Source organism: Callithrix jacchus, chromosome 5, assembly GCF_049354715.1.
Source record: "Callithrix jacchus isolate 240 chromosome 5, calJac240_pri, whole genome shotgun sequence".
NCBI lineage: Eukaryota > Metazoa > Chordata > Mammalia > Primates > Cebidae > Callithrix > Callithrix jacchus.
The window spans coordinates 147,201,350-147,228,961 of record NC_133506.1 but is presented as its reverse complement, the minus strand read 5'-3'; the positions used below and the strand labels follow the sequence as shown (position 1 = coordinate 147,228,961).

Genomic DNA, 27,612 nt, shown 5'->3' with positions numbered 1-27,612 from the left:
CTAGCTCCCTGGCATTCCATTTCTTTAAGAACCATATTCTTCGTATGAGGATTTAGGAAGGATACTGATTGATAACCAGAGTGAAGAAGTAATGAGTAGAGTCGTCCATTGGTATACAGGGAGGATTGGTTCCAAGACTCCCACTAATACCAAAATCCATAGGTATTCAAGTCCCTGATATAAAATGGCTCAGTATTTGCATGTAACCTATGCACATTCTATGTATTTTTGAGATGGGGTTGCATTCTGTACACCAGGCTGGAGTGTAGTGGCATGATCACGGCTCACTGCAGCCTCAACCTCTCAGGCTCAAGCAGTCCTCCCACTTTGGCCTCCCGACTAGCTGGCCCTAAAGGCACATGACAGACACCACACCTAGCTTTTTTTTTTTTTTTCCCAGAGACAGAGTCCCACTCTGTTGCCCAGGCTAATCTTGAACTCCTGGGCTCAATTGATCCTCACACCTAAGCCTCCCAAAGTGCTGGGATTACAGTCCTGAGCCACCAGGCCTGACCCTTCCATATACTTTTAAAGTTATCTCTATGTTACTTATAATACCTAATTCAATGTAAATGCTTTATAATACCTAAACAACTGTGTGAATAGTTGCTATACCTATTGTTTAGGGAATAATGACAAGGGAAAAAGTCGGTACATATTCAGTACAGATGCAACCCCATTTTTGGGGGAGATGTTTTCAATCTGTGGTTGGTTGTATCCTCGGATGCAGAACCCATGGTTACAGAGGGCTGACTGTATTTTATTTTCTCCTTAAAGAGAATCCAGGCTTTTCTCCCAAGCCTGAATTTCTCACTTCCAGCTGCCCCCAGTATTGTAGGTAGATTTTCCATTTGCGTGTCAAAATTCACCTATATCATTTATTTTATTTCATTTCTATTTCCCCAAGCCTGCCCTTATTCTTGTATTAACTGATTTCTATTCATGCCCCTGTCTAGTCCTCAGGCTTTGAAGCTCAGCATCATGTTGGACTACTTTCTTTCTACTACTTTCACGTTCAGTCAGTTACCAAGTGTTGTCGACTCCCTTCAGTAGTTCTCATATAATCATCTCATATTCTCTAGTCTCACTGCCACTTCCCTAATTCAAGCCCTCTTAGTTAACTCCCTCATAATCACAGTAATATCTTTTTTTTTTTTTTTTGAGACTGAGTTTCGCTCTTGTTACCCAGGCTGGAGTGCAATGGTGTGATCTCGGCTCACCGCAACCTTGGCCTCCTGGGTTCAGGCAATTCTCCTGCCCCAGCCTGTAGCTGGGATTACAGGCACGTGCCACCATGCTCAGCTAATTTTTTGTATTTTTAGTAGAGACGGGGTTTCACCATGTTGACCAGGATGGTCTCGATCTCTTGACCTTGTGATCCACCCGCCTCGGCCTCCCAAAGTGCTGGGATTACAGGCGTGAGCCACCGCGCCTGGCCCCATAGTGATATCTTAAGTAGCCTCTTCCTGCTACAGCTCATTTCAGAGATAGCTACTGGGCTAGCCTCCTTGAAGCAGGCACAGCCTTCCTCCCCTGCCTGGCTCTGAACCCTCTGTGATTTCCTATTACTTAGACCGATAATGAGATTGCTCAATAATCTGGCTCTGGCTCCTTCAAGTTCTGACCTTGTTTTTCATTCCTCCTCTCTCTTATGCTATTCCCACCCCTCTATTTTAAAAACACATATTTAGTAAATTTATTCAAGGGAAGCTTAAGTGATAGAGAACTGAAAATAGCAGAAATCCAGGTGTGGTGGCTCACACGTGTAATCCTAGCACTTTGGGAGGCCAAGGCGGGCTGATGGCTTGGGCTCAGGAGTTTGAGACCAGCCTGAGGAACGTAGTGAAACCCTGTTTCTATCAAAAAACAACAACAAGAACAAAACTAACTGGTCATGGTGGCACGCACTTGTGATCCCAGCAACTTGTGAGGCTGAGGTGGAAGGATCATCTGAGCGAGGGAGGCAGAGGTTGCAGTGAGCCAAGATTGCACCACAAGATTGCACACCAGCCTGGGAAACAGAGAGAGATGTCTATCTCAAAAAAAAAAAAAAAAAAAAAGAAAGAAATCTACGTACAACAAAAAATGCACATAAATTAGCCAACTCTGCAGACATTTCCAGTTGAGGGTTCATACAAATATATAGTCACCCTTTTTTCTTTTACATAGGTATAACACAGAAATACATGATATGATGACCTGACCCTTCCCCCGCATAAGTCAGATATATCAGAGATATTCCGAAGTTTTAAAAACAGCATGAAACAAGTTTCCATAACAACATTCTACATGAATATAAAGAAGTACATGGAGGCCGGGAGCAGTTGCTCATGTCTGTAATCCCAGCACTTTGGGAGGCTGAGGTGGGAGGATCACGAGGTCAAGAGATCGAGATCATCCTGGCCAACATGGTGAAACCCTGACTCTACTAAAAATACAAAAATTAGCTGGGCATGGTGGCGCACACCTGTAGTTCCAGCTACTCGGGAGGCTGAGGCAGGAGAATTGCTTGAACCCAGGAGGCGGAGGTTGCGGTGAGCCGAGATTGCGCCATTGCACTCCAGCCTAGGTAACGAGATTGCGCCATTGTACTCCGGCCTGGGCAACAATAGCAAAACTCCGTCTCAAAAAAAAAAAAAAACCATGCCAGAAGCATGGTTGGTGTTAATTTTTCAATAAGTATTGGTATCATAACACGTGAGCGTGTTAATAATTAAGGCATTTTGCATGCACAATATTTCAATGTGGGCAAAACAATTTTAATATTTGCTATGATGTTTTAAACTTTTAGTGTCTTTTCGATGTAAGAAAATAGCTGCACACATATAAGTGTTTTCATATAAAAACACAACCTTAAATTAATGATGATTGGTCTTGGTTAATAATAATAAATCAATTCCTGACCTCAAGTGATCTGCCTGCCTCAGCCACCCAAAGTACACAGGCATGAGCTACTGTGCCTGGCAACCTCCGCCTCCTGTATTCAAGTGATTCTCCTCACTCAGCTTCCAGAGCAGCTAGAACTACAGGCATGTGCCACCTCACCCGCCTAGTTTTTTTTTTTTTTTAGTAGAGATGGGGTTTCACCATGTTGGCCAGACTGGTCTCAAACTCCTGACCACAGGTGATCCGCCCGTCTTAGTCTCTCAAGGTGCTGTGATTACAGGCGTGAGCCAACTGTGCCCATCTAGGAATTGCATTTCAGCATGAGCTTTGGAGTGGACACACATCCAAACCATATTACCAACTATTACATGTTCTTCAAATTTGCTTTTTTTTTTTTTTGAGATGGAGTTTCGCTCTTGTTACCCAGGCTGGAGTGCAACGGCGCCATCTCGGCTCACTGCAACTTCCGCCTCCTGGGTTCAGGCAATTCCCCTGCCTCAGCCTCCTGAGTAGCTGGGATTACAGGCACGCGCCACCATGCCCAGCTAATTTTTTGTATTTTTAGTAGAGACGGGGTTTCACCATGTTGACCAGCATGGTCTCGATCACTTGACCTTGTGATCCATCCGCCTTGGCCTTCCAAAGTGCTGGGATTACAGGCATGAGCCACCACGCCCAGCCAAATTTGATTTTAAGAAATGACTGTACTAAGGCACCAAGTATTCACAGCACCTTGAGAGATGTACTGATTTTTTTCCCTATCAATGATTAGAGAGCATAGGCAGGCAATCCCCTATAACTCTGAAATTATCTCTCCTTACCAAATAGGTTACAAGTTCATTTATACCTTCCTCCCTCCAGAAAGTCAACGCTTCATTTAATGTCACATTCCTCCTGACCAGATTTTGTACCATTGCGGCATAGCCTAAACAAAAGAAACGTAATAAAAACAAAAAGTGTCCACTATGGTTTAATGATGGGTTTTCTGGCTGTGAAGAACCAAAGTCACTGGAGTTGAGCAAATGTGTTTGACAATCTGACCTCATATTTCAGGTGGTGGCCTGCTCAACCCAGCTCATTTTCTTTATTTGCCATGTCCCACCCCACACTTCTACAGAATGAGTCATTGATTTGCTTTGTTTTGTTTTTTTCTGTAACAAGGATTTGGGAAAGAATGATGGACTTTGTGTGACAGACCATTTTACATGCTTTCTCTGGCGTTTCCACAGCTTGTGCAGCTGTTTTACTTATGTAAGCAGACAACTGTATTAGAGATTTCTTAGGCAACTTCATGCCCTCATTATTAGCGATACTTGTTACAAGATCAATAGACTGATCTCACTGTTATTATCAAAGTCCTATTTTTTTTAAACATTGTTTTCGATACCACATTCTCTTAAATTCCAGTGCCTCATGGCACCGTGGGACTCAGCTCTGCCAGGTGGTGAAGAACCTGGCCTGGACTTCAAGGGATTTCACCATGTTGGCTACTCTGGTCTCGAATTCCTGACCCCCTGCCTTGGCCTCCCAAAGTGCTGGGGTTGCAGGTGTGGGCCACCACACCCTGCCTCCTCTTCTTGTAAGGACACCAGTCATACTGGATTTAGGAACAACCCCATTTTAACTTGATTACCGATGTAAAGACCATCTTCAGGCCGGGCGTGGTGGCTCACGCCTGTAATCCAACCACTTGGAGGCCAAGGCAGGGGGATCACCTGAGGTCGGGAGTTCAAGACCAGCCTGACTAACATGGTGAAACCCTGTCTTTAAAAAAAAAAAAAGACCATCTCCAAATAAAGTCACATTCTGAGATACTGAGGGTTAGGACTTCAACATATGAATTTGCAGAGGCAGGGGGACACACACCATAACAGTCTGTACAACATTTTAGAAATGCAGCCCAAAGTTATTTATCTTTTCTTTAGAGAATTATAATTAATAGGACCTTCGGTCTGCAGTGTGTTCTCAGTGGGTTCCAGCTTGCATGGGTGTCGTGTGCAGCATGTCAGAATGCTTGTGTTTGATAAAGTTTTGTTATGGAGAATGGGAGGCCTTAAACCTGCAATTTTCATGAATTCACTTTGTTCTATCTACAACGTAGGTGATGGAATCCCCAGAAGACCTCGGGTGTGCGTTGAGACCGCAGAGCGCAGGGACAGTGTATGAGGCTGCCGCAGTGGAAGTGGAGGCGTCTGCCTCCATCACACTGCAAGTGCTGGTCAACACCCCTGGGAACATTTCCTGTCTCTGGGTCTTTAAGCACAGCTCCCTGCATTGCCAACCACATTTTGATTTACAAAACAGGTAAGTGGAGGAATACCTTCTTGACATAAAATGTGGTTCATCTGGAATTCCTTTTCAAATTTCTGCCCAAGTTTATTGTAAATCTATTTTTTTTTTTTTTTTTTTTTTGAGTCAGGGTGTCTCTCTGTCACCCAGGCCAGAGTACAGTGGCACAATCTTGGCTCACTGTAGCCTCGACCTTCCAAACTCAAACAATCCTCCCACCTCAGTCCTCCCAAGTAGCTGGGACTACAGGAGTGTGCCACCGCACCTGGCTAATTTTTAAAATTTTTTGTAGAGACTGTGTTTCACCATGTTGTCAAGGCTGATCTTGAACTCCTGGGCTTAAGCAATCCACCCACCTTGGCCTTCAAAAGTGTCAGGATTACAGGCGTGAGTCACAGCGCCTGGCCTCGGCCTGTTTTTTGTAACTCTTGTCTTCAGAGAAATAACAAACTAAAAATATAGTTAAGGCATCAATACATGACATTACATATCTGTCAAATCCCATAGGATGTACAACACACAAAAAAATGCGAACTATGAACTTCATTTTATTTTTTGAGACAGAATCTCATTCTGTCACCCAGGCTGGAGTGCAGTGGTACGATTTTGACTCACTGCAACTTCTGCTTCCCAGGTTCAAGCGATTCTCCTGTCTCAGCCTCCTAAGTAGCTGGGATTACAGGTATGTGCCACCACAACCAGATAATTTTTGTATTTTTAGTAGAGATGGGCTTCCCCCATGTTGGCCAGGCTGGTCTCAAACTCCTGACCTCAGGTGATCCTCCCACCTCGGCCTCCCAAAGTGCTAAGATTACAGGCATGAGCCTCTGCTCCCGCTCCAGGCCCAAACTGAACTTTAAAATTGGTTCATCAATTGTAACAAACATATTACACCTGTGCAAGATGTTAATAATAAGGGAAACTGCGTGTGGTGGGAAGGGCATATATGGCATCTTTCTGTGTCTCCTGCTCAATTTTTCTGTAAATCTAAAACTGCTCTAAAAAGTAAAGTCAGCCGGGTGCAGTGGCTCTCATGCCTGTTATCCCAGCACTTTGGGAGACCAAAGTGGGCAGATCACCTGAGATCAGGAGTTTCAGATGAGCCTGTTCAACACGGTGAAACCCTGTCTCTACTAAAAATACAAGAATTAGCCAGGTGGGATGGTATGTGCCCGTAATCCCAGCTACTTGGGAGGCTGAGGCAGGAGAATTGCTTGAAGTCAGGAGGCAGAGATTGCAGTGAGCCAAGATCGCACCATTGTACTCCAACTGGGACACAAGGCAAGACAAAAAAAAGGAGAAAAAAGAAAAAAGTAAAGTCTATTAATTTAAGCCTACACACACATACACATAGACACACACACACACACACACACACACACACACAGGTATATAGAAAGCAGTGAGTGGCTGGCAAAATGTAAAACAAATAGTGAAAATAATATTTTGGAATTTTCTTTTTTCTTTAAATCTTTTTACCTTTTTTACGATGAAGGACTATATTTGGGCTTTTGTGTTTTGTTTCGTTTTGTTTTGAGATGCAGTCCTGTTCTGTTGCCCAGACTGGAGTGCTGTGGCAGGATCTCAGCTCACTGCAACCTCTGCCTTTCAGGTTCAAGTGATTCATTCTCGTGCCTCAGCCTCCTGAGTAGTGGGCACTCACCACCATGCCTGGTTAATTTTTAATTGTATTTTATTTTTAGTAGAGACGGGGTTTCACCATGTTGGCCAGTCTGGTCTCAAACTCCAAACCCTTGATAGGGTCTTGGAGAATGTCTCTGTGATCGACTTGAACCAGTTATGTATTTTAAGGTCAAATACACTCTTCTCTTAAGTGATTTGCAGGACAGTGAATATAGTTCTGAAGTTTAGTTCTAAATCTTGGAACACATTCGTTTTCCTTTCCTCTTTTGAAATTGTATCATTTCTTGTTTTTTGGCTACAAAAGTGCTGGATTTACAGGCATGAGCCACTGTGCCAGCCACATTTTTTCATTTTATTGGAAAAGCATCTTAATATGTTGCCCAGGTTAGTCTTGAACTCATGGCCTCAAGCAATCCTCCCACCTTGCCTCCCAAAGTGTTGCGACTGCAGGTGTGGTGGCTCACACCAGGCGAATGGTTCAGAGAAAGGAAGCATATCATCAAAATAGATCTGCAGAAGCCAGTCAAGTATATATCCTACTAATTACTGTGTTTATGAATGCAGGCCCATGTACTCTTGGACCTGCTTGCTGCTTTAAAGCAGGGCTTCTCGAATATAACATGCATTTGGACTGCCTAGGGATCTTGTTTAAAATGCGGATCCTGATGAGTAGGTCTGAGTGGGGCCTGAGATTCTGCATCGTTGTCAACTCGCTGCTGATGCTAACATTGTTGGTGAAAGATTACACTTTGCACAGTTAAGGGTGTAAAGGTCAGAAGGTGTCAATTTAAATCCAGCATCACTCAACAAAGTGCTAGGAGTACTGTCAGCTTTAAAGAGAGAAGACAGTACCAAATACACATCATAGTTATCGCTCGGAAGAGAATGCCCCAACCCAATTTATCTTCACCAATTATCTGAAAAGTTAAAAATCCTGACACTGAGACATCTTTCTCCTACATCTAAGTGATATTCAGTGTAATTATTACTCCATAGGAACATGCCTTTTGTCAGATTTTGTTTGAGTTCTTTCATTTAGACAGAGAAAGGCACAAACTAGGAGAACATTTTTTTAAATCTCAGCTTTCTGTGAATGGGAAGCTGAGGCTGATGACCAGGTGACTGGACACATGTGATCACAAAGGGTGCTTTGTCATGGAAGGAAATGGCATGTCACTGCCAAAGAGACTGTATCACCAACGCCGTGTGTGTGTGTGTGTGTGTGTGTGTGTGTGTGTCTGTGTGTGTGTTTTAATTTTTAAAAAATAGAGGTGGGGTCTCACTATGTTGCCCAGGCTGGTCTTGAACTCCTGGGCTCAAATGATCCACCAGCCTCAGCCTCCCAAAGTTCTGGGATGACATGTGTGAGCCATTGCTCCCGGCTTACTGTGCATTTTGTTGTTGCTGTTTTGGTTTTTTTTTTTTTTTTTTTTTTTTAGATACAGTTTTAATCTTATTGTGCAGGCTAGAGTGCAGTGGTGCAATCTGGGCTCACTGCAGTCTCTGCCTCCTGGGTTCAAATGATTCTCCCAAGTAGCTGGGATTACAGGCTCCCACTGCCACGCTCAGCTAATTTTTTTTTTTTTTTTGAGATGGAGTCTTGCTTTGTCGCCCTGGCTGGATGCAATGGCACGATCTTGCCTCACTGCAACCTCTGCCTCCTGGGTTCAACTGATTCTCCTGCCTCAGCCTCCGGAGTAGCTGGGATTACATGTGTATGCCACCATGCCCGGCTAATTTTTGTGTTTTTAGTAGAGATGAGGTTTCACCATGTTGGTCAGGCTGGTCTCGAACTCTTGACCTCGTGATCCGCCCACCTTGGCCTCCCAAAGTGCTGGGATTACAGGTGTGAGCCACCGTGCTCGGACTAATTTTTGTACTTTTAGTAGAGACGGGGTTTCACCACGTTGGCCAGGCTGGTGTCAAACTCCTGACTTTAGGTGATCTGCCTGCCTCGGCCTCCCAGTCGTGAGCCACTGCACCCAGCTTACTGTGCATTTTTAGATGGGAGTTTTCCCTCCTAGAAGCTCAGGGAAGGTGAGATGATGGCATGGTAATGGAGCTCTCCCATCCTCAAGGATGACAGGTTAAAAGTCAAGGTCCAACAAGCAATGTCCAGGCAGAGTGCTGGGCACATGACAGAGCTGTGTGCCTCTGTGCCAGTCAGGGAACACTGGGCCTACCAAACTACCATCTTAGTCACTATGATTTTCCAAAATAACTAGTTCTTTTTCCTGTTTTGCAGAGGAGTTGTTTCCATGGTCATTTTGAAAATGACAGAAACCCAAGCTGGAGAATACCTACTTTTTATTCAGAGTGAAGCTACCAATTACACAATATTGTTTACAGTGAGTATAAGAAGTAAGTCCAGCCTGCTACTACTATTTCAGCCTGGAATACCACAGTATTTCAAAGGGGTGGTTTAGAACTCGTTAGCTTGACTGGCTCCTCTAGACTCATTCAGGTTTCCCTCGATACCTAGTTGGATTGATTAGATTCCCATCAACCATCTGTATAACCTATAGAGAACTGAGAATCACTGATGAATTACTGATGTGTGCCGTGGACTCTCAGAATGTGCCTGCTATTAAAAACACCTGGGACACCCTCTGTTCAGTAGCAGATGGCTGACAGGGAAGAATGTAAAACATTTTGACCTTGGAATCAGAAGACCTGGGTTCTAATTCGGGTTCTGACACTACCACTGATGGCAGCTCACAATTTCTCTGAGCCCCAATTTCCTTATCGGTAAAATGAGGATAAAAATACATACCTCACAGGATTGAAAGGTCTCAGCACGATCCAGCAGAACTTCTGAGATGATGAAAATGATCTTTGTCTGCTCTTTCCAGTATAAAAGCCATTGGCCACGTGGGGCTGTTGAACCCTCGAAACGTGGCTAAGGTGACTGAGGAACTAAAGTTTTAATTGCATTTAATTTGAATTCATTAAAATTGGTATTTAAATAGCCCCATGCAGCTAGCGGCTACTGTGTTGGACTGCGCAGGTCCACGTGCATGCCAGACCATATGCAAACTGTAAGGAATAGTCCAAATGTTCTCACCAAGGGAGTCAGCTGTGCAGCTGGCAGAGCCACCACCTGCAAGTGCTTTCTGGCTTCTCCTTGTTTTGTCCCCATTTCTGCATAGACTCAGTGCTGTGTGCACTGAACGTGCTGCTTCACCTTCTGTGACCAAGAAGGACTGAAGGTGGCTACATTCACTCAGGTCCTTCTGCCTTTGGGGGCCAGTGCAGTGCTCCAAAAACCCTGAGTTAATACCATTTAAAATTAGGTTCCCTCCCACACATTGACACAACTTGCCAGGCTCCCCTCTTCCTTGTCAGTGACTGAAATGCCCAAAGCGTGCCCGGCCCATAGAGGTGCCCTGGGTCAGGAATAACCACAACTGCCCTTTGCTGAAGAGCTTCTGCCTGTATCATCTCAGAGGCTCACAGCGATCCGGTATGCATGTAGATGAGAAAACAGACTCTCTGAGAGGTGTGGCGGTGGGCACAGCTGGAGGCTTTCTGCACCACACTGCCCTGGGTCTTGTGTGAGTCTGAGAGTCTTGCTGTCAGAAGAGAGAATTCGCAGAAGCGTCATCTTACTGGGGTTGGGGGTAGAGTAAGGTTCTAAAGTCAGCCTGTAAGGTATAAATTAGCTGAAGTTAAAATGACTCAAAATTTGTTCTGGAAAGTCCTTTAATTACTCTCAAGATCACAGGACCAGAGCTCTACCAGCTCCAAAGCCAAGAATCACCTTTTGCTGCTCTCTGATGTTGTTATGTTCCCTGCCCCCTTTCTGGTCCCTCACCGCCTCTGTGGGACAGTAAATATGTGCTTCAGGTTGGAAGAAGCTAAAACATTTCTTGCTCTCTCCCTCTCTTCCTCTTTCTTGTTTTTTTTTTTTTTTTCTCTCTCTCCTTTTTAAATTTTCTTGCCAAGTACAAATAGTTGTATAAGGTAAGTGGGCATCTGCTGTGTCTCTGTTATATTTAGGGTATATTACTTTCACTTAAGATTTACAAGGTAAAAATATAATAACAATTATTCAAGTAAATTACAACTTGTTTCTAGCATTCTGCAAGGTGGTGGGGTCCAAAAAAGTAGGTGGGAGAGACGTGGCAACAGTCAGTGTGAAAAAGAGGAAAGGGTTTTTAGTCAACCGCAAGCTCACTTTAACCACCAGAGTGGCATGCTTGCTAAAAAAGTAAATTTGAACCTTGACAGTGTTCATGAAAATATAACGTCTAAACTAAGGAAATTAATAGAAGATTATTCATTTCAGTTCTACATTTTTTTTTTTCAGATGAATACTGATAAAATGGAGCAAGCAGGATAGTGGAAAACTTGGAATTCTTTAAATTAGGAACAGTTGAAGGAATCGGGGATGTTTAGCATATAGAAGGAAATATTTCAGGGAGACGATAAGATTGATTGCAGTGTCATGCAGAGGAAACCCTTTTGAGATTTGAGTCAGGAAACCTGAGTTAACTAGTTTAAGTGCCTTGTATGGTAATTATCTCCCTTGATCTCAGTTTCTGATTTTTAAATATTTGAACGATTTTGATATGGAATCAAAGCTAGACTTAAAAAATGTTGCTCTGGAGGGTAGGATAAGAACCAGTGGTTAGAAATTACAGAGAGAAAAAGTGAAAACCACTACAAGATGGAAAAAGATACTTGCAGTTCACAGTCAACAAAGGATTAGTAGTCATAATATGTAAAGAGCTTCTATAAGTCAATAAGAAAAACAGGACAAAATAAAAACCTAGTAGAAAAATGAACAAAGTACGTGAGGGGGCATTTCATTTTTGGAACATGAAACCTAAAGGGTCAAGAAACGTGTTAAAAGGTAAACTTAGACACGTTAAAGTTGTAAAGAGTATATTTGAGCAGAAAGTGATTCATGAATCAGGCAGTGCCAGATGGAAAGCAGTCGGGCGACAGTGAGGGGATTCAAGGGTAGGACCTCTTTCTCTAAGGTGTTCCCAGAAGCAAGACAGAGAAAACATTTGATTGGTTAAAGTGGACAGTCCCTCATTTAGTCAGTTTGTAGTTTCTGATTGGTTAAGCTAAGTTGCATTTTGCTGCTCATATTGAATTGGGTTTGTTTTTTGCTTTTTTTTGTTTTGTTTTTGCTTTTGTTTTGAGACGGAGTCTCACTCTTGTCGTCCAAACTGGAGTGCAGTGGTGTGATCTGGGCTCATTGCAACTTCCACCTCCTGGGTTCAAGCAATTCTCCTGCCTCAGACTCCTGAATAAACTGGGATTACAGGTGCCTGCCACCACGCCTGGCTAATTTTTGTATTTTTTGTAGAGATGGGGTTTCACCATGTTGGCCAGGCTGGTCTTGAACTCCCGACCTCAAGTGATACGCCTACCTTGTCCTCCCAAAGAGCTGGGATTACAGGCATGAGCCATCATGCCCAGCCTGTTATTTTTTTGTAGAGTTGAGGTTTCTGCATGTTACCTAGGCTAGTCTCGAACTCCTGGGCTCAAGCAATCCTCCTGCTTCACCCTCCCAAAGTGTTGGGATTATAGGTGTGAGCCACCACACCCAGCTTTTATTTTCCTGTTTTTTTTTTTTTTTTTGAGTTGGGTTTTGGTTTGTTTACATAGTAACTCAAGCTGTTAGAGCTTTCTCAGCCTGATGGCCTCCCAATTAATTATTTTAACACATGTTAAATTAATAATGGAGAAATTAAATTAAGACCTCAATGAAATACCATGTTATATCTGCTAGACTGTTGAAAATTAAGAAGTCTTGGTAAGTATATAAAGCAATAAGTGCTCTCATATCCTGATGTGTAACAAATTAGTACAACCACTCTGGAAAACAAATAGTCATTATGTGTAAGGCTGAATGTGCTCATACCATGCAGACCAGCAATTCCGCTCTTAGGCATGTTATTAAGAGTGTTATACATATGCCTCAGTACAAATGTGTGGAATGTTCAGAGCACATGGTTAGTCATACAAAAAAAACTATGGCTGAGTATGGTGGCTCATACCTATAATCTAAGCACTTGGGAGGCCGAGGCAGCAGGATCACTTGAGCCTGGGAGGCTGAAGCTGTAGTGAGCTGAGATTACACTACTGCACTCCAGCCTGGGTGTAAGAGACCCTATCTCACAAAAAAGAAAAAAAAAAAAAAAGGAAACAGACCAAGTGTCTACTGCAAGAAAATGAAAAAATAATGATATATTTACCAGTAGAATATTATTTAGCAGTAAAAAAAAAAGAGGAATAAAGCAAAGCTACATGTAAAACCATGGATGAATCAAAAACATAAGGTTGGATGAGAAAATGGAGTTATGGAAGCTACATATTGATTGATAACTCAATTTTGAAGCTCAAGAACGAAATAAATCAATATATCTTTAGCACCACATATTTATGTGGTAAAAGTACTTTGAAGAATCCCTGAATAATAAGCAAAATTCAGGATAAAGGTTACATACAGTTGTGAGATGGGGAGAAGCACAAAAGTAGATTAAAAGGTATTTATTAATATTCTAGCGATTAAGTTGGATAGTGGCTCCATAGGTATTTGTTATCATGCTTTGAAATTTACACTCCATATGGTCTTTCATATATATGCATATATATGTATAAAGCAATACATAATATTTTCAAACAAAATTTATTGTAAGGAGAGAGGCTGGAATTCAGTATAGGGAAACTTAAAGTATAGGGAAACTCTAAGAAAAAAAAGTTTGTTAAAAATTAGAATGACCCACCCTAGGAGGTAATGAACTCCAGTCCCTACTGGAGTCAAAGAAGTACAAAGTTTATGTTAGGCATAGCTGGGAGTGAAGGATGGGGTGTGTGTGTGTGTGTGTGTGTGTGTGTGGTGTGTGTCATGGTCCAGTGTGAGTGGGAGGCTCAACTAAACCTCTAAGTTCTGTTGCAATTCTAACTCCACCCTACCGTGTTTCTTCTGCCTGTCTAAATGTTAGTATATTTCTGCCTAGTTGCAGATAAAATTATAGGAAGAAAGTTGAGGTTTAAACTATGTATTAAACGAGGGTTTTAAGCCATATGTTATCTCTAGTTTCCTTTTTCCTGTGCATATCAATATTTGTATTTTCACATGGCTTCACTCGACTGCTTTAGTTAGCTGTGGATCTGTGAAATACTGAAAGAAATCGGCCAAGAGGATAAATGTTGAAGTTGACATTGCAGCCAGAGCTAAATTTAGTATAATGGTTGCTTTTCTTTTGGTGCCTTTACTATAAAATAAATAAATATGTAATGGTTGGTGGAGATGCAGAAGACACTGCTATAGTATAAAATATGAACTTTTTTTAATGACATAGAATCCTTTCTTGAGGGGGCTGCTAAGAAAATTATTTTTAAAATAGTAAAATGTTAATAACTTATGATACTTTAGATACTCTGCTTTACACATTAAGAAGACCTTACTTTAGAAAAATGGAGAACCAGGACGCCCTGGTCTGCATATCTGAGAGCGTTCCAGAGCCGACCGTGGAATGGGTGCTTTGCGACTCACAGGGGGAAAGGTATGACACGTCCACGGTAGCTGCTATTCTAATTATTTCCTTTCAGCCTTTTTCTAATGTAGCTGACATCAAGCTGTATGTAAAATTTAGTTTATGCTCATTAAAACAGGAAACTTTGGCTTCTTAAGTTTAAAGAATGATCAATATGCGGCCAGGTGAGGTGGCTAACCCCTGTAATCCCAGCATTTTGGGAGGCCGAGGTGGGCGGATCACTTGAGGTCGGGAGTTTGAGAGCAGCCTGACCAACATGGTGAAACCCTGTCTCTACTAAAAATACAAAAATTAACCAGGTGTGATGGTGGGCACCTGTAATCCCAGCTACTCAGGAGGCTGAGGCAGGAGAATCGCTTGAACCTGAGAGGTGGAGGTTGCAGTGAGCAGAGATGGCGCCACTGCACTCCAGCCTGGGCTAGAGAGTAAGAGTGCATCTCAAAAAATAATAAATAAATAAATAAATAAATAAATAAAACAGAATTGTCAGTGTGGGCTTCACAGGGAGGATGAGGGAGGATTTTTTTTGGTAAGGGGCTTTTTGCAATCCCTCAAATCAACTGCAGGGCCCTTTCTGGGCATCATGCTACACAAGTCAAAGTCCCTTCACGTTCCAGGGTGTTGGCTCCCTGGGCATCTGATTGGGGAGAAAAGAAATAGACTGATTTAAAGTATAATTCTCTTATAAGAAATTCCTTGTGATTAATTGTTTAATTTGTGATTATCCTGTGTGTTCTGGAAAAGCAGTGTAATATCATTGTTTAAAGCCTTTACTATGCCTTTACTATATATAGTAAATTATATATATATATAGAATCTAGAGCCAAATAGCCTGGGTTTGAACCCTAGTTTGCTTAGCAGCAGTGTGGCCTTGGGCAAGCTACTTAACCTCTCTGTGCCTTATCAGAAGAAAGGGGATGACATGATGATTGCTATGATGATTAAATGAATTGATACACGTAAAGCACATAGAACAGTGCGTGGCAGATAGTAAGTATGGTATAAATATTTACGTAGTTTTTCATATATGCCAAAGCTGAGTTCTCACAAAATAAAAATTCATGCCGTTTGAACTAATTAAAATTTACTAAACAACTTTAAAAAAAAAGGGACCAAATAGCAGGAGAAAAAGTAACAAATGCTTTGGTCCAAAGTGGTACCAACATCCGCTTTCTCTGAGGCAGGGAGAGGGATTTTACTCTGTTGACTACCTGGGGGTCTTGGCTGACTTCCCCCATGGGTGACACCTCGGCTTTTCTCCTCTATTCCTATGGGAACTCGGGTGACTTTTGCAACTTTAGCTTCCCTCCCTCTTAACTGCATCCCCTTCAGTGCTGTGAAGAAAAGTAAGCTTACCTTGCTAAACTGCATGAAAGCCCAATTTTTCTCTTCTCTCTTTCTTCTCTTTTTTCCTTTATCTTCTTTCTTACTTTTTCTTTCTTTCCCTGTCTTTAAACAACTGCAGCAAAGAGATCACCAAACACGGACAATTTAAAACTGTTTTATTATGTAATTCTCCTTAGTGTTATTCTAATTTATTGATGAGTAACTAGGTAGCTCTCTTATGAGCTCTTGGCTGAAACCATAGATTTGGGATTGTTTACCTTTTGACCTTTCATTTACCATTTGACCATTAAACTGGCTCTAGAACTTTGTTCTCCTCTTGAGCGTTCTTTTGTAATTTTAAAACTTGTTTAGCCAAATGGTACTTATTTTCTAATTGTAGCTGTAAAGAAGAAAGTCCAGCTGTTGTTAAAAAAGAGGAAAAAGTGCTTCATGAATTATTTGGGACGGACATAAGGTGCTGTGCCAGAAATGAACTGGGCAGGGAATGCACCAGGCTGTTCACAATAGGTAACACTATAATATCACGTACTTTCACTTTCGGTGACTGTTTCTTAGCAATTACCAGGGACTAACAGCAACTGCATGGGTGGTCATTCCTTCAGAAATCCTGTCGTTCCTTTAGGCCACAGTAAAAGCAATATTATGGATTCTGTAAATGCTGATTTCTTCATAAAAGAGTCAGTCTCTAAAACCTTCTTTTATTAATGTGTTTAGTAATATTTGAGACGATGCTAAAGTCTTTGTTCAGAATGCTTGGGATATCTTTTGTGTTGAGGCAAAAATCACTTTTTTTTTTCTCACTTGGGATGTTTTCATCTCCTAGATCTAAATCGAAGTCCTCAGACCACATTGCCACAGTTATTTCTTAAAGTGGGGGAACCCTTATGGATAAGGTGCAAAGCTGTTCATGTGAATTATGAATTCGGGCTCACCTGGGAATTAGAAGACAAAGCACTCCAGGAGGTAATAGGACAAATTTGTATTCTGAAAATGCAGGACCAATTAACTAATAATCCGGGTTGAAAACATTAAATGCAAATTCTTTTTTTTATTAAAACCTAGGGCAGCTACTTTGAGATGAGTACCTATTCAACAAACAGAACTATGATACGGATTCTGTTTGCTTTTGTATCATCGGTGGGAAGAAACGACACTGGATACTACACTTGTTCCTCTTCAAAACATCCCAGTCAATCAGCTTTGGTTACCATCGTAGGTAATGCAGGCGGCTCACACCATCTTTATTCCTATTTTTAGTTGCTTTAGTGTGGAATGTGAGGTATGTGGCAGAAACTCCGATTTCAGTATAATGCTACCATCAAACGCGGAGAAAGAAACTGAGTTAGAATAGCTTTGCAAGAGAATCTGCCCACCCTTTTCCTTTTCCCGTTAAACCAGGCCCGCTTGAATGCCACTGTCTTAGCACATGACACATTGTAATGTGACCATCTGTTTGTGTACTTTCATCCTCCAGTAGACTCTAAGTTCCCTAAGGACAAGGACAATTCATTCTATCCTTGTAGTCCCAGAACCTGGCACAGAGCCTGACACAAAACAAGCAATAAATACTAGTGTGTGTTTTTTTAATTTAATTTTTATTTTTTTTTAAAGATGGGGTTTCACCATGATGGCCAGGCTGGTCTCAAACTTATGACCTCAGGTGATCCACCCACCTTGCCCTCCCAAAGTGCTGGGATTAGAGGCATGAGCCACCATGCCCAGCCTCTAAATACTAGTTTTAAGAAACAACTAAATGCACCATTAGGGCAGTGAGCACTGAGAGACAGTACAAGCCCTTAGATGCGTTGACATTTTGGTGGGCTATGTAGGATCTGAAAATAACCACAATTCAGTAATCTCAGATTCGGGCACGGCCATAATGAAAACGCAAAGAAATACAGTGATGCTTTTAATAAGGAAGTGTTCCATAAGACAACCTCGCGAATATTGCTAGCCAGATTTTATTTGTTGTTTATTTGTTTATTTATTGCTCTTTTATTTGTGCCTTGAGTTTATTTTACTCTCTCTTATCAATGAAAGAACGGCGCTGGCTGAGAGCAGGGGCTTCCAGACTCTGTTAGGAGAGCCCTAGTGTATACACCGGCGTGGGGGGTCCTTCCAACCTTTGGAAATTGCAAAATCTGTAGATTTATTTATACATTTCTCTGGGAAGAGTCAATTATCTACATCCCATCCTCCCTCCCTCCCTTCCTTCCAAAATTTCTTTCAAAATTTCTTCACTTCAAAAGATGATGAGCTCAGGCTTAGAACTAGGGATAGGACTCCTGGGTTTTCACTTGGATTATCCAGTAGTGTGACCTGCAGCATGCCAACACCCGAGTTTTCCTGGGTTAAACTGATGAATGCAAGTTTATTTTGTCTTCTCAATATGTTTCCATATGAATCTCATTAATTCATAAATGTTATTTTTTCTTACAGAAAAGGGATTTATAAATGCTACCAATTCAAGTGAAGATTATGACATTGACCAATATGAAGAGTTTTGTTTTTCCGTCAGGTTTAAAGCCTACCCACAAATCAGATGTACATGGACTTTCTCTCGAAAATCATTTCCTTGTGAGCAAAAGGGTCTCAATGATGGATACAGGTGAGATCACAGAGGACTCTAAGGCATCATTTTTAGCATCATTCCCCTTGCTTGTTGCCCTTGAGAAGGACAGTTTGTGTGTGTGTGTGTGTGTGTGTGTGTGTGTGTGTGTGTGTGGCAGAGTCTCACTCTGTCTCCCAGGCTGGAGTGCAGTGGCACGATCTCAGCTCACAGCAACCTTCACCTCCTGGGTTCAAGCAATTCTCTGCCTCAGCCTCTGGCTGATTTTTTGTGTCTTTAGTAGAGACAGGGTTTCACGATCTTGGCCAGACTGGCCTTGAACTCCTGACCTCGTGATCCACCCTTCTTGGCCTCCCAAAGTGCTGGGATTACAGGTGTGAGCCACTGTGCCCGGCCAAGAAGGACAGTTTTATACTCATGGAAGCAAGTTCACTTATTATGAGTTTAACTATTATTGAATTGAAACTGGAGATGAGAAAACAAGTAGCAGATGTGAGGATACAGTAGCAGTCTTACCATTGCTTTAGATAATATAGCCTGCTGCATGGAAACAGAAAGAACCGTATTAGCTAGTCTAGTTTGAGTCTGGTTCTATGGCATTTTCTGAGTCACAGGGTAGTTACTTCCTGTTTGAGAGTGCAGTGGATAGTTCACTGAGTCTCCCCTAAAACATTTGCAGATGATTGAGGAAGTAAAACTCCTTAAAAACAGAAGGACATTACTCATAAGTGAATTGATTTAAATTTTCAAAAAATACATGCAGAAATAACCCAATAATAAATGCTGAAGGAAAATGGAAAAATGTTTTCCTGGAGATCTGTATGAGAAACTATGCAAGATTCTTTTTTTAAAAAAATAGTAGTTTTTCTTTTCCTTCTTTCTTTTTTTTTTTTGAGATGAGGTCTTACTCTGTCACCCATGCTGTAGTACCGTGGTGTGATCTTGACTCACTGCAACCTCCACTTCCCAGGCTCAAGTGATCCTCCCACCTCAGCCTCCAAGTAGCTGAGACCACAGGTGCACACCACCATGCCTGACTACTTTTTTGTGTCTTTGGTAGAGACAGGGTTTTGCCATGTTGCACAGGCCGGTCTTGAACTCCTGAGCTCAGGAGATTCACCCCAACTGGGCCTCCCAAAGTGCTGGGATTACAGGCATGAGCCACTGAACCCAGCCACAAGATTCTCCTAAGGGAGGAATTCTCCATTCCTTCTTTGGAAAACAAAAAACAACTTTACCCTGTGTCTTCTATAGTTATGACATCTCTTATCTCTTTAATGTTGTAAAACATGGTTTTGGACTGAACTATGAGAGACTGAGATGCACATGTTATCTTTCAAACAAGTCAATGAACTAGAATAAATCATCGTTTCTCAGCATGTGGTCTGTTGATCGACTATGTAAGAATCATCTGAGCAAATGTTTAAAGTGTGTATTTCTGACTCCCAATCCAGACCTGCTGACTCAAAACTGGGGCAAAACACTCAGATTCTGCTTTTTTAATGAGAACCTTTGGTGATTCCTATCACAGGTCTAGATCTGTGCTGTCTAGTACAGTAGCCATCAGCCACATGTGGCTACTGAGAACTTGAAATGTGTCTGGTCCAAATTAAGATGTACTCTAATTGTAAAATACATGCTAGATTTTGAAGACTTAGTATGAATAAAAGGATGTAAAATATATCATTAATAATTTTCATATTGGCTGGGCTCTGTGGGTCACACCTGTAATCCCAGTACTTTGGGAGGCCAAGGCGGGTGGATCGCTTGAGCCTCGGAGTTTGAGACTAGCCTGGGCAACATGGCAAAACCTCATCTCTACAAAAATACAAAAGTGAGTTGAGTGTGCTGGTGTACACCTTTAGTCCCAGCTACGAGGGAGGTTGAGGTTGGAGGATTGATGAGCCCAGGTGGTCGAGGCTGTAGTAGCTGTGATCACGCCACCGAACTCCAGCCTGGATGACAGAGCAAGACCCTGCCACAAAAAGAAAAAAAAAATAATAATAGAATAAAAATAATTGTTATATTGGCTATATATTAAAATGGTAGTATTTTGGATATATTGCATTGAATGAAATCTATTATTGAACTTAATTTCACCTGCTTCCTTTTATTTCATGTAGCTAACAGAATTTGTAAATGATGTACAAGGCTTGCAGTTGTGACACACGTTATATTGAACTGGATAGCACTGTTATACATGAAGACTAGGAGTTCTTTTCACCTTGAGTCTGCTAAGTGTTTCATGATTATTGTGCTAACTCTTTATACCTAAAAGCGATTTGTAACTGGTCCTTGTTGGGACATTTAGAATCTCCGTGCAGGGTTTGCATGGAGTTGTCTACCCTCTCTTACTCAAACCCCCCAATGTTCAGAGCATTCATTTTTAAGGTAATTAAGAATGCAGACTTGGCCGGGCGTGGTGATTCACACCTGTAATCCCAGCAGTTTGGGAGGCTGAGGCCGGTGGATCACTTGAGGTCAGCAGTTCGAGACCAGTCTGGCCAACATGGTGAAACCCCGTCTCTAACAAAAATACAAAATACAGTCAGGTGTGGTGGTGGGTGCCTGTATTCCCAGGCTACTTGGGAGGCTGAGGCAGAATAATTATTTGAACCTGGGAGGTGGAGGTTGTAGTGAGCCAAGATCGAGCCATTGCACTCCAGCCTGGGCAACAATAGCAAAACTCTGTCTCAAAAAAAAAAATGCAGACTGGTCTGGGAATTGACTGAAACATACTCCCCCAAACTCAGGGTTTGTCAACAGTGGCACTGCTGACATGTTGAGCTGCATAACTGTTGTGGAGGTCTGTGTGCTCTGCAGGATGCTTTCCAGCCTCCCTGGCCTCCTCCCACTGGATGCCAGGAGCACAGTCCCTTTTCTCAATGTGACAACCAAAAATATCTCGACGCTGTCAAATTGAGAAAAATAAACCCTGGCAATCTTTTTTGGGAACCTTTGTCTTAAAGGCATCACCCCATGGTCATAAGCTCTTATTTAGAACTATCGAGCTTTTTTTTTGAGACAAAGTCTTGCTCTGTCACTCAGACTGGAGTGTAGTGGCATGATCTTGGCTCACTGCAACCTCCTCCTCCTGAGTTCAAGTGATTCTTCTGCCTCAGCCTCCCGAGTAGCTTGAATTATAGGTGCCTGCCACCATGCCCGGCTAATTTTTTTTAGTTTTAGTAGAGACGAGGTTTCTTCATGTTGGCCAGGCTGGTCTCGAACGCCTGACCTCAAGTGATCCAACTGCTTCGGCCTCCCAAAGTGCTGGAATTACAGGTGCGAGCCATACCTGGCCCATCAAGCTTTTAAACGTAGAAGGTTGGGAAGTCAGCCCCTCCCTACCCAGTTGACTTGATTACCACTTGGCCTGTGTTCCGAAGGAAATCAGCGTATCACTGTCCCCTCTCTCCTTTGTATCCTCTCCCCATGTTAGATAAGCTCTTAGCATTATGGGAATCTTTTCTGAACCCGATTCAAAGAGATAAGGGCTCAATTCAGTTAAACGAATATTACTTTAATATCCTCTTGATGGGTGTGATGCTGTGAGTGGCTGCAAAATTGAATAAGGTAATGTCCTCTCCCTCTACCCTCAAAATGCACACAGACTGCTACTGTGCTACTGATATCTGGTATAACCTTTTGAGATTTTACAGAATCACCAATTGGGGTGATTGGTGATATGTCACTGATACATGGGTCATGGGTCAATGAAGTGGGCTGGTTCATTTAGTTTCATTCCATGGCCATAATCCATACCCATGACCCCAGGTTGTTATCCTATAGAGAGAGGTAGATGAATGGATTAGGAGAGATCCTGACTCCTGTAGCATTTTGTACCTCACTCATTCCTACTGATCTGGTAACAGAGTTGTATGCTGCATCTCACCAGGGAGTTCATAAACTCTAAGAATAGGTGTGCTGCCATTTGTTTACCATTATACAATGCCTTGTTCAGTGTGTGTTTAATAAATTAATGAATTCATCATCATATCTGGAATGCAGCTCACAGTGCATAGTCTGGGCCAAAGATGAGTCAATAGCATCCTCTTCACCACAAGGACCAGGCACATGGCTCTTAGCACAATGTGCAATACTCAGTGTTGATTGTATTTAAAAGTTCTTGAAGAGCTACAGTGTTTGTGTTAGTGACGTGCGTTGTTGCTACTAACAACGTACCAGGTATTGTGGGCCACTGACAACACATGCAAAGGAAAGATGGACCATCCTTCATGAAACATGCTCAAAATATTGAACAAGAAAGAAACAACGAAAAATGTGAACACACCTCTGAGTGCTCTAATGTCTTTTCCTCTCACATGAGGCTCTGTGTTGAGATGGGGATGGCAGATTAGATTATAGTCAGGGGTCATTTCAACTTTTCATTCATTTCTTGCTTTTTTTTTTTTTTCTAAGAGATGGGGTTTCACTGTTAGCCAGGATGGTCTCGATCTCCTGACCTTGTGATCTGCCCACTTTGGCCTCCCAAAGTGCTGGGATTACAGGCATGAGCCATCGCACCCGGCCTGCTTTTTTTTTGAGACGGAGTCTCACTCTGTCGCCCACGCTGGAGTGCAGTGGAATAATCCCAGCTCACTGCAACCTCCATCTCCTGGATTCTAGTGATTCTTCTGCCTCAGCCTCCCTAGTAGCTGGGATTACAGATGTGCACTGCCCCACCCAGCTAATTTTTTTGCATTTTTTGTAGAGACAGGGTTTCACCATGTTAGCCAGGCTGGTCTTGAACTCCTGACCTCAAGCGATATGCCCACCTCAGCCTCCCAAAGTGCTGGGATTACAGGCTTGAAACACTGCATCCGGCCCTTCTTTTTGCTTTTTAGAGACAGGGTTGCAAAATGTTGCCCAGGTTGGATTCTAACTCCAGGGCTCAAGTGATCCTCCTGCCTCAGCCTCCTGAGTAGCTACAACTCAGTGTGTGCCACTGCCCCCATCTTTCTTTTTGACTTTTTAATTATAGAAAGTTTCATTTACTAATAAGCTGAAATAATAGTGCATGAACATTCTTTACCTACCATCTGGATTCAGTAATGTAATTGTATTGACTTTGGTTTGGGAAGTACAGTATTTTAATCAGGTATCAAGATTTTACAGGCAAAGTGATACAATTTCTTAAAAGTGTAACTGAAAGGCCCCTGTAATAACACTACCTTGAAAAAACTTTGGTGTGGTCATGGCGTGTGCACCAGAAATCTCTCAGCTTCCCCACCTTCCTGGCTTCATTTCTCCAATTTACTTCCTCAAATATTACACTAAAGTTTACTACGACTCGCCTTTACATGTTTACATTTTATTAAATTATAACTTTCTAGCCATCCAGGTATCCTGGTCCTGATTAAGGTTTTCAGGACATTTCGGCCATTAGTTTGTATAATTTCCTATCTCTACAGACTTAATTACAAATACCAGATCTATCTTAGCTTTTCCCGCTTTCATGGGAGAAAAAAGGAATGGGACTGTTCTAATTACTTAGTAATCTCTTCTGAAAGATTCCTCTTAGACTTGCGTAAGCCTGATGTTTTCCTTTTCCCTGAAATATTTCATTTTTCAACTCTGTGAATCTAAGTTTTGCACACCGTAGGCACTAACGGAGTGCTTATAGCCGTGTGGTGGTCCTTTGGGGTCTGGGTGGTGAGCCAGGGTTCTGCTCAGAAGAACTGTAATCTGAAAAGCAGGCTGTCACATACAATGAGTGACATGCAATCAAGGAAGATTATGGAGCCTGGGAGGAGCTTTTTTTTTTTTCTTTTCCCTGTTTTCCGAAGGAGTTGAGCCTTGAGCATAGACAGAAAGAAGGGAAAATGAGGGAAAAGTAAATCTAGTGAAATACCAGAAGCTCTTACCTAAATCCCATTCCCATTCACTTCTGCAGTTTGGGACAGCATTCCTGGCTACAGGTCTTCCCAAGACCCCACTCAGTTGTAAGTTATTAACCACAGCTTATGAAGCCATTCAGTGAGGAAAAAAGATCCTTCTTTGAGCTCTTATCGTGTCCTGTAGGTGCATTATCTCATTTAATCCTCATAATCCCATTTTATGAACTGTGGAAATTTATGCTAAATTACTTGCCCAGTCATAGAAGGAAAAGCCAGTACCCTTTATTCATTCTTTTTTTCTGAAATTGCCTTAAAGAAGAAAACACCCATAATTCCACCTCCAGTGATAACATTGCAGGCTTTTTCTATGTAACCACCATGATAGAAAGATACAGTGTGGATCTTTGTACAAACAGCAAATAATGTACCATTTGTAATCTGATTTTTCACTTAAAATATATCGTATCTTTCTATATTAATAAGTATGTTGTTAAATCTACCTTATTGTTTTAATGGCTGCATAGAATTCCACTTTTTAAATTTTATTTTAGAATAAAATGAAAAAACTTTTTTTTAACCAACTCCTGTTGTTGGGCAGCAACTTCTTTTTCCCTTCTCTTTCTTTGAAATTAAAAAAAAATGATTATTCTTTGTAGAGATGGGGTCTTGCTATGTTGTCCAGGCTGGAGTGCGGTAAGTACTCATAGGTGTCATCATAATGCAGTCTACCTCAGACTCCTGGGCTCAGGCCATTCTCTTTCCGCAGCCTCCTGAGTAGCTGGGATTACAGGCATGAACCACCAAGCGGGGCTCTATTTATTTTGACGTGATTTTCACACTTATGTTTATTCTAGACTAAAGCTTCTAAATTTCATTATTTGAAATGATTACCGACTGGAATTAATATGCCTCATAGTAATGATACTCCAACACATCTTTTGTGTTTACTATGTGCTAGACGCTATTGTAAATACCTTATATGTAAATGCTTTTTTGTCTTGAAAATTTCTCCAACAACTATATGAGGTAGATAGTAAATTATCTTCGTTTTACAGAAAAGGAAACTGAAGTACCGAGAGATGAACTGACTTGCCCAAGTTCACACCACCAGGCAATGGCAGAGTTGGGATTCCAGCGGCAGCAGGGAGCTTCAAAGTCCGTGTTCCGAACCATTTCACTGTAGTGTCTCTTGACCCTTATTCTTTTCAAAACTGTGAGATTTTTTACACAGAAAATAGAAATACATACACCTGTTTTTTTTTTTTTTCTTTCTTGAGACAGGGTCTTGCTCTATTGCCCAGGCTGGAGTGCAGTGGTGTGATCCCGGCTTACTGCAACCTCTGCCTCCTGGGTTCAAGTGATTCTCCTGCCTCAGCCCCCTTAGTAGCAGGGACTACAGGTGTATGCCATATCACCTGGCTAATTTTTGCACTTTTGGCAGAGATAGGGTTTTGTCATCTTGGCCAGGCTGGTATCAAACTCCTGACTTCAAGTGATCTGCCCGCCTCGGCCTCCCAAAGTGCTGAGATTATAGGCACTTAGCCTGGTCCTGCTATTGAGTCTTAAGTGGTTGTACACTCCCAGGCTTGTCAGCTCCACTGAAATCAAATAAAAATAAGCATGGCAATATACAGAGAAATATGAACTCATCAGCACACCCTTCCCCCTGCAACTTTAACTCAGGACAGAAACTTGAAAAGATCAGACTCAATTTTAGCCAGGCCGTGTTCACCCAGCCCCGCTGACTGCATCCTGGGGGAAATGTGATGCCTAGGCCTCCTGGTGGCTGTCCCTCGGTGCTATGGTCTTGTGAGCTCTTCATTCTCCTGTTCCAGAAGCTCTCAGCTTCCCCAGTACATGCTTTATTATTCTTTGTATTCTGATTCGACTTCCATAGTCCCGTGCTCTTTGGATAAAGCATTTTTTACTTTTTAGTTTAAATTACTCCCTAAGGTGTTGGAAAGAGCCTGCCCCTTCTCAATCCCTACCCTCTAGGTGCTAAATAAAAAATAAAAACGACTTGCATTTTGAGTACAGAGAAGACATCTTTTTTTTTTTTTTGAAATGGAGTCTCACTCTTGTTGCCCAGGTTAGAGTTCAGTACACAGTCTTGGCTCACTGCAACCTCTGCCTCTTGCTTGCAAACAGTTCTCGTGCCTCAGTCTCCGGAGTAGCTGAGATACAGGTGTGCACCACCGTGCCGGCTAATTTTTATTTCTTTTTTAGTTTTAATTTTTATATTTTTAGTAGATGGGGTTTCACTATGTTGGCCAGGCTGGTCTCCAACTCCTGACCTCAAGGGATCTGCCTCCCTTGGCCTCCCAAAGTGCTGGGATTACAGGCGTGAGCCATCGTGCCCAGCCAAGAAACCCCTTTTCATAGTTGTAGTGAGAACACATCTTCTTGGACACCGAGTTATTGTTTCACTGTAAACTCAAATGTCCTGACCTCCCTCTCTTGCTGGCTGGCCATTTGTAGAAAACCCCTAGGGGAAAGAGGAAGCTTTGCATCTCCCAATCAGCCTAATTGGTTAGTCCCCTTGGAATTCCCAGGGGCTCAGGACACAGTTGTCGCTGCAGTTGTCCTTGTTTCCAGGGTTAACTATCAAAGCAGGAGGAGAAGCAGTTTAAAGTGACCTGGATATTCAATTTTGTGTTCCTGCTATTTCTGTGACCAATTTTCTACCTGGAGTTTGTTCAGAAGAGTGAAAAATATTTCAGGTGCTCTCCCTTCTAAACCGTGGCAAACCACACTCCAGTAAGACAGCACAGAAGACTGAGGAAGAAAAACGTTTATGAAGCATTTTGCACGGGTCTACCTCCTGATACGTAATTGTACAGGTTGTTCTTTTTCCACTGAATTGACTAGTCCCTGGTGAGCCACACTGGCTTTCGCTTTTATCTCCTCTCCTTTTTCAGGACTCTGGCCATTGTCCAGAGAGAATTACACTTTCTCTGCTAGAAACTCCCATCTTTCTTCTCTTGGGCCAGTTCCACGTGGGCCTCTTCCACGCTGCCTTCCTGAGGTCGGGCACTTGCTCGGCGCTCTGTTTCCTCTTCTCCTTCCTAGAGTTGTAATCCAGCTTTCCCCCATCTTTCTATTGTTTCCACTTCACTAGTGATTTCCTCCTTGTTGTCCAGAAGTAGGTCAGGATAAGAAATTCTCCTTTTTTACTTCTTCAGGCTGCTTGTTAACAAAGCAAAACAAGCTTAAACACCTTGTTCAATGATCAGCCTTTTTTTTTTTTTTTTGGAGTCTGGGCCTTGCTCTGTTTCCCAGGCTGGAGTGGCACCAGTAAGTGAGTCCCCTACCTTGACCTCCGAGTAGCTGGGACCGCAGGTGTGAGCCATCACACCCAGCTAATTAAAAAAAAAAATCTGTAGAGACAAGGTCTTGTCAGGTTGCCCAGGCTGAATCTGAACTTCTGGGCTCAAGTAATCCACCCTCCTTGGCCTCTCAGAGTGCTGAGATTACAGATGTCAGCCCTCACACCCCCTCAAAGCTCAACTTTTAACTGCTTGAA

The 27,612-nt window shown here is 42.3% G+C and overlaps 1 protein-coding gene across 6 annotated transcripts in view; it reads left to right on the top strand.

The window, feature by feature from the left end:
- FLT3 (fms related receptor tyrosine kinase 3) overlaps positions 1–27,612 on the top strand; it is a 150,275-nt gene that overhangs the window by 68,230 nt on the left and 54,433 nt on the right. For all 6 annotated transcript variants that reach the window (XR_008481780.2, XM_054256730.2, XM_035302422.3 and 3 more), the window contains 7 exons: positions 4,988–5,190; positions 9,065–9,180; positions 14,216–14,345; positions 16,063–16,190; positions 16,507–16,646; positions 16,746–16,899; positions 18,123–18,291. Coding sequence is in view for 5 of the 6 variants with exons in the window: in XM_054256730.2 (XP_054112705.1) it covers positions 4,988–5,190; positions 9,065–9,180; positions 14,216–14,345; positions 16,063–16,190; positions 16,507–16,646; positions 16,746–16,899; positions 18,123–18,291 (1,040 nt within the window). In the remaining variant the exon portion in view is untranslated. The remainder of the gene's footprint in view (positions 1–4,987; positions 5,191–9,064; positions 9,181–14,215; positions 14,346–16,062; positions 16,191–16,506; positions 16,647–16,745; positions 16,900–18,122; positions 18,292–27,612) is intronic.